The sequence below is a fragment of the Pipistrellus hanaki genome, assembly GCF_964339955.1.
Source record: "Pipistrellus hanaki genome assembly, chromosome: 15".
Classification (NCBI taxonomy): Eukaryota; Metazoa; Chordata; class Mammalia; order Chiroptera; family Vespertilionidae; genus Pipistrellus; species Pipistrellus hanaki.
In genome coordinates this window covers 42616092-42635102 of record NC_140517.1, presented here as the reverse complement: position 1 = coordinate 42635102, position 19011 = coordinate 42616092, and the positions used below count along the sequence as shown (strand labels likewise).

The following is a 19011-nucleotide window of genomic DNA, read 5'->3' as shown; positions in this document are numbered from 1 at the left end:
TGGGTCTGAGGGAGGAGGGGCTGGGGACCTGGACTCCTGGGTCTGAGGGAGGAGGGGCTAGGGGTGCAGATTCCTGGGTCTGAGGGAGGAGGGGCTGGGGGCCTGGACCCCTGGGTCTGAGGGAGGAGGGCTGGGGGCCTGGACTCCTGGGTCTGAGGAAGGAGGGCTGGGGGCCTGGACTCCTGGGTCTGAGGGAGGAGGGACTGGGGGCCTGGACTCCTGGGTCTGAGGGAGGAGGGCTGGGGCCTGGACTCCTGGGTCTGAGGGAGGAGGGGCTAGGGGTGCAGATTCCTGGGTCTGAGGGGGGAGGGGCTGGGGGTGCAGATTCCTGGGTCTGAGGGAGGAGGGGCTGGGGGCCTGGACTCCTGGGTCTGAGGGAGGAGGGGCTGGGGGCCTGGGCTCCTGGCCAGCTGGGTCCCCCAGCTGTGGCTTTCTGATCTCAGACCCCTGGGTTAACCAGGTGGGGCTCAGGGCTCAGGGCCCACGTGTTCCCGGTGCCAAGCTGCCCCCTAGTGGCCGCTGCACGCTCTCCACACACGGAGGACAGACCAGGCTGGGCAACGGCAGTTTATTTCCATCTCACAAACCCCTCCAGCCGGGAAGCCACTGGGGCTCCTTCAGCAGCAGATCTGTGTGCCCTGTGAGGCGGGGAGAGAGAGGTGACTCAGATAACGTCATATCCGGTGGGGTGGGGTGGGGGCCATAGGAGGGAACCGGGGCGGGGGGGGGGGGGGAGACACTCACCTGGCCTCCAGGCCTGGGCAGCGACCAGGGGTCCCACAGGGGCAGCTGGAGGGGTGACTTCCCGTTAAGAGTTTCTGTAACGGGGGTTTGAGGGGGGCCGGTGATTTTTAGGATCAATGATTCCCTCCTGCTCCCGCCCTCTTCCCTCAGGCCCAGGAGTTGGGGGCCCGGCGACCCTCTGCACTTACTCTGCGGCTCCCTCCCCGGCCCGGGGCCTGGAGGTGGCTTCCGGAGGGGCTGAGAGCGAAGTCCTGATTCTTGGCAGAAGAAGAGGGGCCCGCAGTTTGGGGAAGGCCGGAGGCCCCTGGAGGGAAGGAGAGGAGGAGAGTTTTCAGCCGAGCTGCCGCTGTGCTGCACCTCACAGGCCCAGACAGGGTGACCCCGCGGTGGAGGGGGACTGGGGTGGTGACAGGGCCTGTTCCCAGCACATGCTTTCCCCGATAAGACCTCTGGCTTGAGTAGGAAGAAGCTTTAATTTGTTTGTGCGTCCGTCTACCCACCCACCCACTCACCCACCCACCTACCCATCCATCATCCATCCATTCAAACTGTGGCTGGGGACTGAGCCTGCAACCCAGGTACGTGCCCTTGGCGGGAATCGAGCCCCGGACCCTTTAGTCCGCAGGCCGATGCTCTATCCACTGAATCAAAAACAACTAGGGCATGATATATTTATTTTTATAATATTCATTGCAGCCCTAGCCGGTTTGGCTCAGTGGACTGAGCATCGCCCTGCAGACTGAAGGGTCCAGGGTTCCATTCCAGCCAAGGGCACCTGCCTGGGGTGCAGGCTCCATCCCCAGTGGGGGGTTGTGCAGGAGGCAGCTGATCCATGATTCTCTCTCATCCCCGATGTTTCTATCTCTTTCGCCCTGTCCCTTCCTCTCTCAAATCAATAAAAATATACTTAAAAAAATAATAATATTGTAATCACTTTGCACAGGGACAGGGGGTTACTAGACTGAGTGGGGCGACCACAGGAAGGCATAGGGAGTGCTGAGCCGCGATGCTGTACAGCCGGAGCGCACGTAATGCTGAAGGTCCACTCTGCTTACAGCGATTGCCCCAGGAAGCAGTGCCGTCATCACTCGGCAAAGGGGAGGGATTCACACGGTGACGGTCACCGGTCACCGCGCTGGGAGCAGGGCCGCCCGCCCGCCCGCCCGCCCGCCCGCCTGCCTGCGGGGTTTGGAAGGAGGAAGGAGTAGGAGTTGCCTTCATCTGTACCAGGCAGGGTTTGGGGAGGAGGGGAAGGGCGTGCCAGCGGAGGGCACAGGCTAGGCAGAGGGGTGGCAGGTGGCCAGCCGTGCCCCTCGGCCTGGCGCTCTGGAAGGCTGTGTCCCCCGCGCTGTCCTCGGGGAGCCGGCTGAGTGGCTCCTAATGTTTCCATTTGCTCTTGGCTGCAGGTTGGGATCTGTTTTTAGCTTCCCTGGCTGGTCTCACTCCCCGCCCCCCCTTCCTGCTGGCTCTCTTGTTTGCCCGGTAGAATGATGTTCCCAGACTTCCTGAGTTGTTTGTTTGAAGTCAGCGGGGGATTGATTGGATCTGTGTGTGCTCAGCCCAGATGCTCTCAGAGACCTGCCCTGCCCTGGGGGCCAGGGTCTGGGGAAAACCCCGGGAGGGAGGGGAGGGTGGGGGCAGAAGAGAGCGAGGCTGCTCCCTGGGGAGAGAAGCAGGGGATGGTAAGGCCCCCCACGCGGGCTTTTCCTCTCCCCGGCCTGAGGGTTTGGGCGGCCGCAGGCCCCCTCGGGCTGTGCTCCTCTGCAGAACGGGGAGAGGAACATTCTCGATCGCACAGGGCTGTTGGGAAGACTTAGTTCCACTTCTCATTCGCCACCTACTGACTTATTTATTAAATATAGTTCTGCTGATTTCAGAGAGGAAGGGAGAGGGAGAGAGAGAGGAAAACATCAATGATAAGAATCGCTGATCAGCCCTGGCCGGTTTGGCCTAGTGGATAGAGCGTCGGCCTGCTCTGGTCAAGGGCATGTACCTTGGTTGCGGGCACATCCCCAGTAGGGGGTGTGCAGGAGGCAGCTGATGGATGTTTCTCTCTCATCAATGTTTCTAGCTCTCTATCCCTCTCCCTTCCTCTCTGTAAAAAAAAAATCAATAAAATATATTTTTTTTAAATTAAAAAAGAATCATTGGTCAGCCGACTCCTGCATGCCCCCTACTAGGGATCAAGCCTGCAACCTGGGCATGTGCCCTGACTGGGTATGCCTGGTTCACAGGTAGATGCACAACCACTGAGCCACACCGGCTGGGCTCAACCTCTATTGAATGAGCACCTACTAGGTGTCAGGCCCTGTTCTAGTCTCTGGCGGTATCAGGAGGACAAGGCAAAGCCCTAAGCTTCAGGACAGCGATGCCCTGCTGACGGTGACAGACAGCAGCAGGACGGTCCCCTCTGCCAGGGGATGGGGGCGTGTGAGAACGCAGCGGGCAGGGGCCTGGCGGGACGGGGGCTCTGTGGTCCATAGGGTGGGCCCGGAAGGAGGGGATGGGAAAGTGAGCCTGGACAAAGGAGATCCAGGCGGCAGGAACCACTGGTGCAAAGGCCCTGGGGCAGGCCCTGCCCGGGAAGCTGGGAGGAGAGCCGGAAAGCCGGCTAGGTGAGGGGGAATGAGGAAGGACGAGCACCGGAGAAGAGGCCTGGGTGGTGTGGATGCCAAATCACACGGCGCCTTGTAGACAGGGGGGAGGGAATGGGGGGGCCGGGAACAAGGGCCTGGCACCCCGAGTGCCTGGCTGGACCAGGGACCCTGTGGCTGAAGGAGACCCAGCTGCTCCCTCAGACCACGCCGCACTCACCACCTTCAGCTGGCCTTTACTTCTGGGCTGCTCCGGAGGCAGGTCCAGGGGAGGGGGCAGATCCAGGTGAGGGGACAGCGGGGGGGCTGAGGGGACCACCTGGGGAGACAGAGGGTGATGTTGTCCTGCCTGGCTTCCCAGCACCAGGCCTGTTCCTGACCCTGCACATACAGTGGAGAATAAGACAGAGTCCTGCCCTACCCGGCCTGGCTCAGTGGATAGAGCGTCGGCCTGCGGACTCAAGGGTCCCAGGTTCGATTCCGGTCAAGGGCATGTACCTTGGTTGCGGGCGCATACCCAGTAGGGAATGTGCAGGAGGCAGCTGGTCGATGTTTCTCTCTCATCAATGTTTCTGACTCTCTATCCCTCTCCCTTCCTCTCTGTAAAAAAATCAATAAAATATATATTTTTAAAAAGACAGAGTCCTAACCCTCAGGAGGGTTCAGATGAGAGCAGCCATGGCCCCAGACCCTCGGGGAACAAAAGTCCAGGCCCCCTAGACCCCGAATCCTGCCACCAGCCCCTCCTCCCTCTGACCCAGGAGTCCAGGCCCCCAGCCCCTCCTCCCTCTGACCCAGGAGTCCAGGCCCCCAGCCCTCCTCCCTCACACCCAGGAGTCCAGGCCCCCAGTCCCTCCTCCCTCAGACCCAGGAGTCCAGGCCCCCAGCCCCTCCTCCCTCAGACCCAGGAGTCCAGGCCCCCAGCCCTCCTCCCTCACACCCAGGAGTCCAGGCCCCCCAGCCCCTCCTCCCTCACACCCAGGAGTCCAGGTCCCCAGCCCCTCCTCCCTCACACCCAGGAGTCCAGGCCCCCAGCCCTCCCCCCTCAGACCCAGGAGTCCAGGCCCCCAGCCCCTCCTTCCTCAGACCCAGGAGTTCAGGCTCCCAGCCCCTCCCCCCTCAGACCCAGGGGTCCAGGCCCCCAGCCCCTCCTCCCTCAGACCCAGGAGTCCAGGCCCCCAGCCCCTCCCCCCTCAGACCCAGGAGTCCAGGCCCCCCAGCCCCTCCTTCCTCAGACCCAGGAGTCCAGGCCCCCCAGCCCCTCCTTCCTCAGACCCAGGAGTTCAGGCTCCCAGCCCCTCCCCCCTCAGACCCAGGGGTCCAGCCCCCCAGCCCCTCCCCCCTCAGACCCAGGAGTCCAGGCCCCCCAGCCCCTCCTTCCTCAGACCCAGGAGTTCAGGCCCCCAGCCCCTCCTCCCTCACACCCAGGAGTCCAGCCCCCCAGCCCCCTCCTGCCTCGGACCCAGCAGTTTTAGCTCCAGCCCCCGCCTGGGCTGCTCACCTGCCCCAGCGTGTCCTCTCCGTTTTCCTGGCCGTCGCTGCTCCCCGGGCTCACAGCAGCGGCTCTGGCTTCCGCCGGCCTCCCTCCGGACCGATGGATACTCACGACCTCTCGGCCCTTGATCTGGCTTCGGCAGAAGGGGCAGGTCTGGCTGTCTGATTGCTGGGGGGATGTGGGGGGAAGAGTCAGAGTCTCCCTGTTCTTCTCCAAGTCCTCTGGGACCACAGGGCCTTCACCTCCAGCAGAGGGAGGTGGGGAGGACAGACAGAGGGAGGGAGCCACCGAGGGAGGGAGATGGGAGAGCCATGCAGGACAGGAAGGAGGGACTGGACCAGAGCCCGAGGCTAGGGGGGTGCACACATGGGGAGCCCAGTGGAGCCAGGGTGTGGGCCCCAGCCACGGACAGTGATGCTCTGGGCAAGGAAGGCCTGAGGCACCTGCCTAGGCCTCCAGAGACCCCCCCCCACACACACACACCGGGGCCAGGGTAGAGGCTGGGCCAGCCCTGGTGGGTCTTATCATGGCCGCAGGGTGCACCTCAGCAAAAGCCATCAGGGAACTTGGGAGAACGAGATTTATCACTCAGATCCCGGAGGGTATTTTTCCATTGGGTTTTAGAGAGAGTGGAAGGGAGAGAGAGAGACACTGATGTGAGAGAGACACATCGACTGGCTGCCTCCTCCATGTGCAGCCAATGTGTACGTGCCCTTGACTGGAATCGAACCCATAAGCTTTCAGCCTGTGGGCCTACACTCTAACCACTGAGCAACACCAGCTAGGGCAAGGGTTCACTTAAAAATTTTAAAAAAATATATATTTTATTGGCTCTGACCAGTTTGGCTCAGTGGATAGAGCATCGGCCTGTGGACTGAAGGGTCCCAGGTTCGATTCCAGTCAAGGGCATGTACCTTAGTTGCGGGCACATCCCCAGTAGGGGGTGTGCAGGAGGCAGCTAATGGATGTCTCTCTCATTGATGTTTCTAACTCTCTATCCCTCTCCCTTCCTCTCTGTAGAAAATCAATATATATATATATATATATATATATATATATATTAATAAAATAAATATATTTTATTGAATTTTTTATAGAGAGAAAGGGAGAGGGATAGAGAGCTAGAAACATCGATGAAAGAGAATCATCAACCAGCTGCCTCCTGCACATCCCCCACCAGGGTACATGCCCTTGACCGGAATCGAACCCAGGACCTTTCAGTCCACTCTATCCACTGAGACAAACCGGTTTCGGCTTAAAATTTTTTAAAAAATTGATTTCAGAGAGGAAGGGGAAGGAGAAACATCAATGATGAGAGAGAATCATGGATTGGCTGCCTCCTGCACACCTCCGCTGGGGATCAAGCCCTCCTGGTTCAAAGGTCAGTGCTCCATCACTGAGCCACACCAACTGGGCAAGAGTTCACTTTTTATTGGTGAATTTCAAGCATAGGAGTGGCCCTGGGCGGGTGGCACAGTTGGCTGCAGCATCGTCCTGTACACCAAAAGGGTTTCAGGTCCCACCCGGTCAGGGACATGCCTGAGTGTGGGCTCGATCCCAGCTCCATCCTTCAGGGCCATAGAGTAGGCAACTGATCAATGTTTCTCAAATCAATTTTCAAAAAACCATATCCTCAAGTGAGGATTTTAAAAAAATCATAGGCCGAAACCGGTTTGGCTCAGTGGACAGAGCGTCAGCCTGCGGACTTGAAAGGTCCCGGGTTCAATCCCGGTCAAGGGCATGTACCTTGGTTGCGGGCACATCCCCAGAAGGGGATGTGCAGGAGGCAGCTGGTCAATGTTTCTCTCTCATCGATGTTTCTAGCTCTCTATCCCTCTCTCTTCCTCTCTGTGAAAGATCAATAAAATATATTTAAAAAAAAAAATAAATCATAGGAGCAGGAATTAGGGTGTAGAAAGGAAAAAGCCTGGTCACTTAAGTAGGTTCCCCAGGGCTTTCTAAAGGGGAACTTCAGCCCAGCCAGTGTGGCTCAGTGGTTGAGCTTTGATCTGTAAACCAGTGGTTGAGCTTTGATCTGCTCCCCGGGCTCCCAGGAGGCCATGGTTAGATTCCTGGTCAGGGCACATGCCCGGGTTTTGGGCTCGATCCCCAGTGGGGGGCATGCAGGAGGCAGCTGATCCATGACTCACTCTCATCACTGATGTTTCTATCTCCATCTCCCATTTCCCTTCATCTCTCTCTCTGAAATCCATAACAAATCCTATACAATAAAAGCCTTATATGCTAAGTGATTCATTCAACCAATCAAAGTGTAATATGCTAATGAATGCTAAGGCCGCTCAACTGCTCGCTATGATGCGCACTGACCACCAGGAGGCAGTCAGTCAACTGGTCAACCAGTCGCTATGACATGCACTAACCACCAGAGGGCAGATGCTCCAACCGGTAGGTTAGCTTGCTGCTGGGGTCTGGCTGATTGGGTCTGAGCAAGATGGGCTGGACACACCTGGAGCCCTCCTGCGGTCCCTCCCCCTGCCTGCCCCACCTCCATTGGGCCCCCATCCCCATTGGGGTGGGCCCGGCTGGACCCCACCCCTGCACAAATTCATGCACCAGGCCTCTAATATTAAATAAAATAAAATAAAATAAAATAAAATAAAATAAAATAAAATGGGGAACTTCATCGTTCCTTATCTGCTGCTTTTGCTGGTTGCTGTGTCATGCATCTGGCAATTTGCTTATTGGAGATGGATTACCTTTGAAATGGATGACTCAGCTTGACGCCAGGCTTTTACATTACCATAAAAGCAGGTGACGTCATGCACTGGCCTCAGCTCCCCTCCCCAAGGGGGCCTTCCCTGAGGGCGTCAGGGCTCGGACCCTCACTGCGGCCTTGGGAGGTGACCACTGCCAGCTCCGTTCTCCAGAGAGGAGGCAGCTGAGGCTCAGAAGGAGGAGCTCTTTTCATGAATAACGCAGCTGGAGGAGGAGAAGCGGAGGTGACAGATGCAGAGTGAGACCGGGACGGGCGCAGACAGGCAGGCTCCAGGCCCTTGCTCCGGAGTGACCCTGAGCAGGTCTCTGCTCTCCTGGGCCCCAGTGCCCCATCGGACCCCCGAGGCCCAGGGGAGACCCTCCGGGGGAGGGAGGCCCACCTGCCAGGCGGCCAGGCAGCGGCTGCACAGCAGGTGCCCGCAGGGCTCGATCTTCACGTCCTTGTTGCTCTCGGCACAGATCTTGCAGAGCTCGAAGGTGGAGTTCATGGCCCAGTACAGCTGCAGCTGCTCCTGGAAGGGGACAAGGTGGACGGGGTGGCGTGAGCCGGGGGCACAGAGCCGGGCCACGGGAGAAGGTCCGGAGCCTCTGTGCCAGCCCCCGGCCCGCTCCCAGGCCCCAGGCCGTGCCCGCTGCCTCCTGCGTACACCCGAGCTGTGGGATGTGACCCCTGGGGCAGCCTGCTCTCGGGGTAGCCGGATGTAGCCACTAAAATCGCAGGATGTGCTTGGCGTGTTGTCAGGTGCACTCAAAGGCTGCAGGTCGAATGACTGGTCAGTACACGTGCCCAGGTTGGGGGTTTGATACCTGGTTGTTGGGGTGGGGGAAGGGCGTGCTATGGGAGGCAGTCGATGGGTGTTTCTCTCTCTCTTCCTTTATCTCTAAAAAAATAATTCCTTAGGCGATGATTCAAAAATACAGGATGGCTCAGTGGATAAAGCGTTAGCCTGCGGACTCAAGGGTCCTAAGTTCGAACCCGGTCAAGGGCATGTACCTTGGTTGCAGGCACATCCCCATGTAGAAGGTGTGCAGGAGGCAGCTGGTCGGAGTCGCTCTCTCATCTATGTTTCTAACTCTCTATCCCTCTCCCTTCCTCTCTGTAAAAAAAAAATCAATAAAATATATTTACAAAAGAATACAGGATGCCCTGTGACATTTGGTTTTCAGAATAAAGAATAAAGGAAAAAGTCTGGTATTTTAGGTATAAGTATGTCCCAAACATCGTGTGGGAAATGCTTACACTTTAAAAAAAAATGTATTTGTTGTTTCTCTGCGGCACACGGGTGGCTGGGCAGACCCGGGGCTGGGGCTGTGAATGCTCAAGCGCCTCAGCTGTGCCGAGGACCTCACGAGTCCCATTCCCGGGTCTAATCCCCAGAAAAGCCCTGAGCAGCGGCAGGAGGAACAGAGCCTCAGAGAGGCCAAGTGATTTACATCGGGTCCCGTGGCCTTCACACTGCACAAACCCCTAGCCCTGGGACTCCAGGCCTGACTCGGCGAGAGGGAATTCCTGAGCCACGCGTGTCTGTGTGTGTGTGTGTGTATGTGTGTCTGTGTGTGTGGGGGGGGGAGGGGGGGAGGCGGGCGGGTGAGGGGGCGCGGGCCTGAGCTTCACCTCTGACACGTGGATGAGCTGATGGGGTTCCATGTGGCAGAGCTCAGTCAGGTCTGGGTTGTGGTTCTTCCCGTCTGGGTAGAGGTAGCTGGGGAGGGAACAGAAGCACGTGAAGATCGTGCTTGGCAGGAGCACGGCTGCTTATCTCTCTGTGCATCTCAGATTGTACTGCATGGATGTGACTGCTGAGAGGGCTCAGGGGAAAGGTCCACCTGGGACCTCACCTGCCTTCCCCTTTCCCCCCCAAGGCAGCTTCTGAGAGAGGCCCTGGGCAGCCCAGGTTACGGAAGGAACACCACCAGCCCCGCTGTTTGCCCCCGTCTCTTTCTGCTCTAACATCTGGCTTCTGCACCACGATATGGAGACCCAGCAGCCAAAGCTCTGAGTGAACTAAGGAATGGTGGTGCTCCACTCCCCTCACCCTTCTCCCAACCGCTGGGGGCCCAGATGGCAACCTTGTGGGAACCAGAAAAGGCGCCTCGCCTGCCACCTGCTGGGACACTGCAGTATTGCAGGTTTATGGTGTCCGCGGTGCCAAGTGCAGTGAGCGGACACCCTCCCTTTGCCTGCCAGGATGGGGACTCACAAGCCTTCCTTCTGTCCGTCCAGGAGCGCCTCGAACAGGGGTTTGTTCTGAGGGATGGTCTGCAGGATGCTGCCGTCTGAGCTCACGTGGCCGATGGCCCAGTGCCCGAGGCGTGTGCAGCTGGGTCGGAAGATGTAGCTGGAGGAAGGGGTTGCGGGGAGAATGGTCACCACTGTCCCTCTGGGACTCCCAGCCCCTCACACTGTTGGGAATCAAGGTGTCTAAGTTCCCACTCTGGTTCCCTGCTTTTTAGGCGATGCGGCCTTACATCATTGTCGGCCCTACTCCCTCGCTCAGCAGGGTGTGGACCGGGCTGATTCTGGCTTGGCCAATCGGTGCGCTCCAGGACCCCTGAGGGGAGTCAGCCCTGGGGCCTTTGCTGGGAGCTCCAGTGAGGTACCCGTTTCTACAGAGGCGGCTAAGCGGGTAGCGAATACAGCTGGGGGTTCTAGAATCCCCGGGGAGAGACCGTGTCTGTGGACCAAGCTAACACAGACGGAAGCAGAGGCAGGGGATAGGAAGCAGGATCTGGGGCTTGACCACGGCCCGTGGGCACCTGGACCGGGCTCTGCCCGAAGCCCGGAGAGACACGTGGTCTTTTCGACGATGTGAGTGAATCTGCCCCCTTTCTGTCCCCGCACACCAGGTTGCAGAGTGACTGGAGAAGTGCTAATCCACCTGCAAACACTCACAAATCTCACCTCCTAGTCCCTTGGCCTCTTGGTATTCTAGGGAGCTCAGCCCCTCAATTCTTTCTTTTTTTTAAACACATATTTTTATTGATTCCAGAAAGGAAGGGAGAGGGAGAGAGAGAGAAACATCAATGACGAGAGAGAATCACTGATCGGCTGCCCCCTGCAAACCTCCCACTGGGAATCTAGCCTGCAACCTGGGCATATGCCCCTAACTGGAATCAAACCCAGGACCCTTCAGTCCATAGGCCGACACCCTATCCACTGAGCCAAACAGGCCAGGGACAGCCCCTCAATTCTTAACCCTCTACGGAGACCCAACAGTCTAAAGCTCCTGGCCTGAAATAATTTCAGGATTCAGGTGTCTGGTTCCCAGTCTCCTACCCTAGATACGGGAATTCCTATTAAAAATACTTAATAGGCCGAAACGGTGTGGCTCAGTGGATAGAGCATCAGCCTGTGGACTGAAGGGTCACGGGTTCGATTCCGGTCAAGGGCATGTACCTTGGTTGCAGGCACATCCCCAGTAGGGGGCGTGCAAGAGGAAGCTGATGGATGACTCTCTCATCGATGTTTCTAACTTTCTCTCTCCCTTCCTCTCTGTAAAAAATCAATAAAATATATTTTAAAAATACTTACTATCCCTGGCCAGTGTGGCCCAGTGGTTGAAGCATCATCCTTCCCACAGAAGGGTCAAAGGTTTGATTCCCAGTCTAGGGATGCATGCTGGAGGCAACCAATCAACGTTTTTCTCTCACATCAATGTTCCTCTCTCTCTCTCTCTCTCTCTCTCTCTCTCTCTCTCTACCTCCCTCCCTCCCTCTTTCACTCTCTTTAAAATCAATGGAGCCCTAGCCAGTTTGGCTCAGTGGATAGAGCATCGGCCTGCAGACTGAAGGGTCCCAGGTTCGATTCCGGTCATGCACACATGCCCGGGTTGCAGGCTCGATCCTCTGTGGGGGAGTGCAGGAGGCAGTCGATCAATGATTCTCTCTCATCATTGATGTTTCTATCTCTCTCTCCCTCTCCCTTCCTCTCTGAAATCAATAAAAATATGTTTTTAAAAAATCAATGGAAAAATATTCTTGGGTGAGGATTCACAACAACAAACGTTAGTAAACGGCCGAAGCCGGTTTGGCTCAGTGGTAGAGCGTCGGTCTGTGGACTGAAAGGTCCCGGGTTCGATTCCAGTCAAGGGCATGTACCTTGGTTGCGGGCACATCCCTGGTAGGGGGTGTGCAAGAGGCAACTGGTCGATGTTTCTCTCTCATCGATGTTTCTAGCTCTCTATCTCTCTCCCTTCCTCTCTGTAATAAAAAAATCAATAAAATATATTTTTAAAAAACGTTAGTAAACGGCCCAGTGCGGGTTCTGACCTATCAGAAACAGACCGTATCCTGGGGCAGGTTTAGCCCTGGATGGTGGGAGGGTCCGGGAGGTCTCAGGAGAAGAGGTGGGTGGGAGGGGCACTCAGTAACCTACCTCTGAGTTCTCCACTCTCAGGATCCCAGGTACCTCGCCTCTTCCTTTCTTGCTTTCTCTGAAGGATGTCTGGGTTCCTACCACCTCCCAGCCCGGAACCAAGAGCCTGGACCCCCCCCTCTTCCCCCCTCCCCCGAGGCCGCCCTTTACCTGCCCGGCTTGTCCCTGCAGGCCTGCAGGCGCGCGCAGACCTCATCGTAGGTGAGGAAGGCCATGTAGCCTGGGTGGTTGACCGCCAGGAGCTCCCAGTTCTTGAGGAGCGTGGGCCATGGCTGCAGAGGGTGGCGCCTGGGTCAGGGAGGGGCCCTGGGAGCAGCCGCCTCTCCTAGTGCTTCCCGGGGCCCAGGAGTCAAGGACCCCGCCCCTCCTCCCACAGGACCCCCCAGTCTGGGCCCCCAGCCTGGGCCTCCCCCACCTGGAAGAGCCTGGTGAAGATGTCAAACTCGAAGATGGACACCTGGCCGTTGCAGGTGAGGTCGATGGTGGCGCGCAAGGCGAGGGCCGTGGAGCCGGACTCCACCGGGTGGCAGGTGCACAGGAGAGACTCAAACTCAGCCCAGGGCAGCACGCACCTGTGCAGAGGGGCACGGGGGGGGGGGGGCGGAGTGAGGCCTCTGGGAGCCCAGGAGAGACATCCAGGAGGGAGGCAGCTGGGGCTGAACTCCTGGGTCAGAGGGAGGAGGGGTTGGGGGCCTGGACTCCTGGGTGTGAGGGAGGAGGGGCTGGGGGCCTGGACCCCTGGGTCTGAGGGGGGAGGGCTGGGGGCCTGGACCCCTGGGTCTGAGGGGGGAGGGCTGGGGGCCTGGACCCCTGGGTCTGAGGGAGGAGGGCTGGGGGCCTGGACCCCTGGGTTTGAGGGAGGAGGGGCCTGGACCCCTGGGTGTGAGGGAGGAGGGCTGGGGGCCTGGACTCCTGGTCTGAGGGAGGAGGGGCTGGGGGCCTGGACTCCTGGTCTGAGGGAGGAGGGGCTGGGGGCCTGGACCCCTGGGTCTGAGGGAGGAGGGGCTGGGGGCCTGGACTCCTGGTCTGAGGGAGGAGGGGCTGGGGGCCTGGACCCCTGGGACCCTGGGCAGGGCAGGATGGGGCTCCGGCCCGCTCACCGGGCTCCGCAGTGCTCCCGCCAGAAGGTGTGGGCGGCGGTCTTGGTGAGCTGGTACGTGTGTCCGCAGTACTTTCCCGCGGGGAAGAGCGCGCTCAGCTCCGAGTACATGTGGCTGAAGATGAGGGCCAGCTTGGCCAGCTGTCGCCTGTGGGGATGGGATCTGAGCACCGGCTGGACTCTGGGGCCCCCACGGACACCTCCCCCTCCGCAGAGAGCACCCAGAGGCCCGGCCTCCGATGCGGGGGGGGAGGGTGGAGTGGGCTCCTACACTGCCTGCTGCGGCCCCAGCCCCGATGCCCCTCCCAGAGCCTCAGCTTCCTCCTCGCTGCCGGCCCAGGGGCCAGAGGAGAACCTGGCCTGGCTGCTCCTGGGACCCTGGGGCTGAGGGCATCGTGTGCCCGGCCAGCACCCAGCAGGCCCTGCTCTCTCCGGCGGCGGCCTCCCTGAGGAATGACCAGGGTGTGGGCGGCAGCAGAGGCCAATCTGACACTCAGCTCCGTGACTTTTGACAAGTTCCTTTTTAAAACAAATGTACACTGACTGGCCAGATCTCTGAACGCATAATAATCTGGCCACTCAGTGTACATCCTATATAATAAAAGGCTAATATGCAGATTGTCCCCTCAACCAGGAGTTTCGACCAGCAGGCAGGTCGGCCAACCACCCATGTCCCCTCTCCCTGGCCATGGTTGGCCGGACCCCACCCATGCACAAATTCATGCACCGGGCCTCTATCACATAGATATAGGAATAGGTATAGATATAGATATATAGATATAGATATAGATATAGATATAGATATATAGATATAGATAATAGATATACATATACACACTGAGTGGCCAGATTATTATGCATTCAGAGATCATAATAATCTGGCCACTCAGTGTATATAGATTTCAGAGGGGAAGGGAGAGGGAGAGAGAGACAGAAACATCAACGATGGACCTTGTGGGTTTGGCTCAATGGATAGAGTGTGGCCTGCGGACTGAAGGGTCCCAAGGTTCGATTCTGGTCAAGGGCACGCCGGGTTGTGGGCTCCATCACCAAGAGGGGGCGTGCAAGAGGCAGCTGATCAATGATTCTCTCTCACTCACCATTGATGTTTCTATCTCTCTCTCCCTCTCCCTCCCTCTCTGAAATCAATAAAAAATATAAAGAAACCTCAATGATGAGAGAGAATCATGGATCAGCCGCCTCCTGCACATCCCACACTGGGGACTGAACCCATAACCCGGGCATGTGCCCTGACCAGGAATCAAATCGTGACCTCCAGCTGAAACCGGTTTGGCTCAGTGGATAGAGCGTCAGCCTGTGGACTGAAAGGTCTCGGGTTCGAATCTGGTCAAGGGCATGTACTGTGGTTGTGGGCACATCCCCAGTGGGGGGAGGGGGTGTGTGCAGGAGGTAGCTGATCGATGATTCTCTCTCATCGATGTTTCTAATTCTCTATCCCTCTCTCTTCCTCTCTGTAAAAAAAAAATCAATATAATATATTTTAAAAAAATAAATAAAAACCTTTAAAAACAATCGTGACCTCCTGGTGCACAGATCAATGCTCAACCACTGAGCCACACTGGCCGGGCTTGGCAAGCTCCTTTATCCCCACCCCAAGCCTCAGTTTCCCCAACTTTGAAATGAGCATAAGCCCAGCCCCTCCCTCACAGGGGGAGTGATGAGGCTTCTTACCAGCACATAAAATACAGTCGGTACTCAGTGCACATTAATTTTTTGTTAATTCTCACCTGAAGACAGTTTTTTCCATTGAATTTTAGAGAGCTTGGAAGGGGAGGAGTGGGGGAGAGAGAAACATTGGGGTGAGAGAGACACTTTGATGGGTTGCCTCCAGCAGGCACCCTGGACTGGGAATCGAACTCCTGACCTTTCAGTGCTCAGACCAATAATGCTCTAACCACTGAGCCACACCAGGCTCTATACTGGGCTTTACAGAAACTCAACTCTCCTGACTCAGCACAGTGATGCTCCCCCACGGGCCAGAGTCCGCTCCTCAGTCCAGCCTGGCAGAATAATTGTGATTGTGCCTTGGCATTTCCACTAGAAATGTCGGTAATTTTATTATAAAGAACATTCTTTTTATCACTCCCTTGTAATAAAATTTTAGGGCCGAGACTCCTGGTGTGAGAAAGGAGGGGCTGGGGCCTGGACCCCTGGGTCTGAGGGAGGAGGGGCTGGGGGCCTGGACCCCTGGGTCCGAGGGAGGAGGGCTGGGGGCCTGGACTCCTGGGTCCGAGGGAGGAGGGCTGGGGGCCTGGACTCTGGGTCTGAGGGAGGAGGGCCTGGGGGTCTGGTCCCCTGGGTGTGAGGGAGGAGGGGCTGGGGGCCTGGACCCCTGGGTCTGGGGGAGGAGGGAGGGGCTGGGGGCCTGGACTCCTGGGTGTGAGGGAGGAGGGTGTGGGCCTGGACTCCTGGGTGTGAGGGAGGAGGGTGGGGGCCTGGACTCCTGGGTCTGAGGGAGGAGGGCTGGGGGCCTGGACTCCTGGGTCTGAGGGAGGAGGGCTGGGGGCCTGGACCCCTGGGTCTGGGGGAGGAGGGTGGGGGTCTGGTCCCCTGGGTGTGAGGGAGGAGGGCTGGGGGGCCTGGACTCCTGGGTCTGAGGGAGGAGGGCTGGGGGCCTGGACTCCTGGGTCTGAGGGAGGAGGGCTGGGGGCCTGGACTCCTGGGTCTGAGGGAGGAGGGTGGGGGCCTGGACTCCTGGGTGTGAGGGAGGAGGGTGGGGGCCTGGACTCCTGGGTCTGAGGGAGGAGGGCTGGGGGCCTGGACCCCTGGGTCTGGGGGCGGAGGCCTGGGGGTGGACTCCGGTTCAGAGGGAGGAAGAGTGGGCGCAGGACCTCGGCCCCCCCGCTGACCTCACTGATGGGGCTCGCACTCACTCACCTGAGCATGGAGCCCTCCTGGAGGAGCTGGTCGCCGGCGCCGCGCTGGCCCCGGGGCGGCAGGAGCGCGGCCACCTGCCTGGCCTTGGCCTCCAGGTTGGCCAGGAAGAGGGCCAGGAAGTCCGCGGCGCCGCCGGGGCCCTCGGGGCCGCCGCCCGCCGCGCGCCGGGCGCGCGCCACGTCCCGCAGCAGCTGCGCCGTGCGCGGCAGCAGGTCCCGCAGCGCCGGCGGGTTCGCGCCCAGCCGCGCGGCCGCGCTCCGCTCCTGCAGGCGCTGCAGCAGCCGCACGGCCCGCGCCAGCGCGCGCGGCTCCGCGTCCTGGCCCCGCCGCGGGCCCGCCGCCGCCGCAGCCATGAGTCCGGTGCGGGAGGCGGCGGGAGGGGCGGCCCCGCCCGGGCAGGTGGGGGCGGGCCCCGAGCACCTGGGCCCCGGAGAGGGCGGGGCCTGGGGCTCCGCGCCTGAGGGCCCGAGAGATGGGGTTCAGAGTGTGACCCCAGCCAGAACCGGTGTGGCTCACTGGTTAGAGCGTCGGCCTGAAGGGTCCCGGGTTCGATTCCGGTCAAGGGCATGTACCTTGGTTGCGGGCACATCCCCAGTAGGGGGCGTGCAGGAGGCAGCTGATCGATGTTTCTGACTATTCCTCTCCCTTCTCTGTAAAAAATCAATAAAATATATATTTAAAAAAAAAATAGAAAGAAAGTGTGACCCCCAAAGGACCGCCAGGTGGGGTGGCTGCGGTGGAGGATGCCTGGGCCCGTTAGGGAGGGGCTGAGGGTCTGGGAGGAGAGAGACCTGGGGTTTTCCTGGGGGCGGGGCCTGTCCGCACCCACAGGCAGGTGGGGCTGGGACGTGGCACTCCTGGGTGACGTTGAAGATTTGGATCTTAGGTTGTGACTCGGGATGAAAGGTCGGAGCTGAGCTTTCTAGGAGGGAAGGTCAGAGAGATAGTGCGATCCCTGTGTCTCCGAGAAGGAAACACAGCGTGACCCATGGTCTGCAAACTGCGGCTCGCGAGCCACATGCGGCTCTTGGGTCCCTTGAGTGTGGCTCTTCCACAAAATACCACGGCCTGGGCGAGTCTGTTTTGAAGAAGTGGCGTGAGAAGAAGTTTAAGTTTAAAATATTTGGCTCTCAAAAGAAATTTCTATCGTTGTCCTGTTGATATTTGGCTCTGTTGACTTAGAAGTTTGCCGACCACTGCCCTAGTTAGTCCCTTAGGAGCAGGGGCTGGGTGGAGGGTGTCTGAGGGAGCAAGAACTTGGTGGCAGCCCGGGCGGCGTGGTTCAGTGGATAGAGCGTCGGCCTGCGGACTGAAGGGTTCCAGGTTCGATTCCTGTCAAGGGCATGCACCTTGGTTTTGGGCACATCCCAGTACGGAGTGTGCAGGAGACAGCTGATCGATGTTTCTCTGTCATCGATGTTTCTAACTCTCTTTTCCTCTCTGTAAAAAATCAATAAGGTATATTTTAAAAAAGAAAGAATTCGGTGACCTAATGCCTGGGTTCCCAGGAGCCTGCGGGAAGTCAGGCTGCTCCGCGGGGCTGGAGGGCGTGGTTTGCTCACAAACCGGGGCCGCCTGCGCCAGGTGCTCAGCCCTGCAGAGCGCTGGGCGGCCACCAGGGGCGCTGCGGGCCGGGCGGCCCCTCCGCTCCCGCCGCCGCAGGCCACGCCCCCGGCCGGCAGGGCCAAGTTCAGATCGCAGATACACACCTAGTTAAAGAATTCCGAATCAGAGAATAATATTCATGTCTAACATTTATTGAATACTCTCTGTCGGTACCTGTGTGTCTCACTACATTTTTCTCATTGGATTTTCTTTTCTTTCTTTTAAAAAAAATATATTTTATTGATTTTTTTTACAGAGAGGAAGAGAGAGGGACAGAGAGTCAGAAACATCGATGAGAGAGAAACACCGACCAGCCGCCTCCTGCACACCCCCTACTGGAGATGTGCCCGAAACCAAGGTACATGCCCTTGACCAGAATCGAACCCAGGACCTTTTTCAGTCCCCAGGCTGATGCTCTATCCACTGAGACAAACCGGTTTTGGCTCATTGGATTTTCAAAAGCCCTTTGAGGTGGAGGGAGGAGGAGAGAGTTTAGCTCAGCCCTCAACCCCCGTCTCTTAGAAACAGAGAATCATTAACTCGAGGGATCTTCCACACGGCACCTCAGACTGAGCGGAGGTCGGTGTTTGCTCCCAGCTTCTTGCATTGCTGACCGCTGAGTCAGCCCCCCCCCCCCAAAAAAAAAAAAACAGGGTGGAACCCCATGGGCCTGGCAAAAATTCAAATTTTTGTCTATAACAAAGAGCAGATGGAAGCGTCAGTGGGCAGAGGACTTTGGAGGGGACTTTGGTGGGGCCCGTCAGACCTCTGACAGGGCGGGTTCACGGCCCCGCACAGCCTTCGGAGACGTGGCTTGCAAACCCGTCGGCTCACATCAGGACGCTGTGCACCTGAAACCGTTACCCGGGGCCAGCCATCCTTACCCCGGCCGTGTGCGTGTGCCCTGATGGCTTCCATCCTGTTCAATTCCATTTCATTAAAGGGAAAATGGTTTGCAGCCCACTAAATTGATTTCACAGCCCGCTAATGGATCTTGTCCGGCAGGTTGAGAAACATCCAGCTCAGCGACTCCCAGAGGCAGGTTCCAGGACGCTAACGGGCAGCCTTCTGGGAAATGGAGAAAACGGGACCCCGGGCGGGTGCCCCACCGGGAGAAAGGAGGGATGAATCGTGGGGTGCTCTCACAGAGGACGCCCACATAGCAGCTGGGATGAGTGACGTGGACACGCACAGCCGTCTCAGGAACTGTGAAAACGCCATGAGTGTGCTGGGTTGAACCGTGCCCCTCCCCCACCCATTCATGTCCCCCGGAACCGGGCTTATTTAGAAACGGAGCTTTAGCCAAGACCGGTTTGGCTCAATGGATAGAGCGTCGGCTTGGGGACTGAAAGGTCCCGGGTTCGATTCCGGTCAAGGGCATGTACTTTGGTTGCAGGCATATCCCCAGTAGGGGGTGTGCAAGAGGCAGCTGATCGATGTCTATCTCTCTTCGATGTTTCTAACT

General features: G+C 58.4%; 1 protein-coding gene across 1 annotated transcript; it reads right to left on the bottom strand.

Annotated features, from left to right (window-relative positions):
• Positions 1-479: 479 nt before the first annotated feature.
• On the bottom strand, positions 480-16294 carry CBLC (Cbl proto-oncogene C; the record flags this gene model as incomplete). Its single annotated transcript, XM_084860757.1, has 12 exons — positions 480-638; positions 745-818; positions 933-1048; positions 3559-3657; positions 4840-5001; positions 7950-8081; positions 9185-9272; positions 9771-9908; positions 12095-12216; positions 12360-12516; positions 13045-13191; positions 15942-16294. 11 exons carry the CDS (start codon positions 16292-16294, stop codon positions 809-811), a joined length of 1524 nt encoding a protein of 507 aa, XP_084716883.1. The 3' UTR covers positions 480-638; positions 745-808.
• Between the last annotated feature and the right edge of the window lie 2717 nt (positions 16295-19011).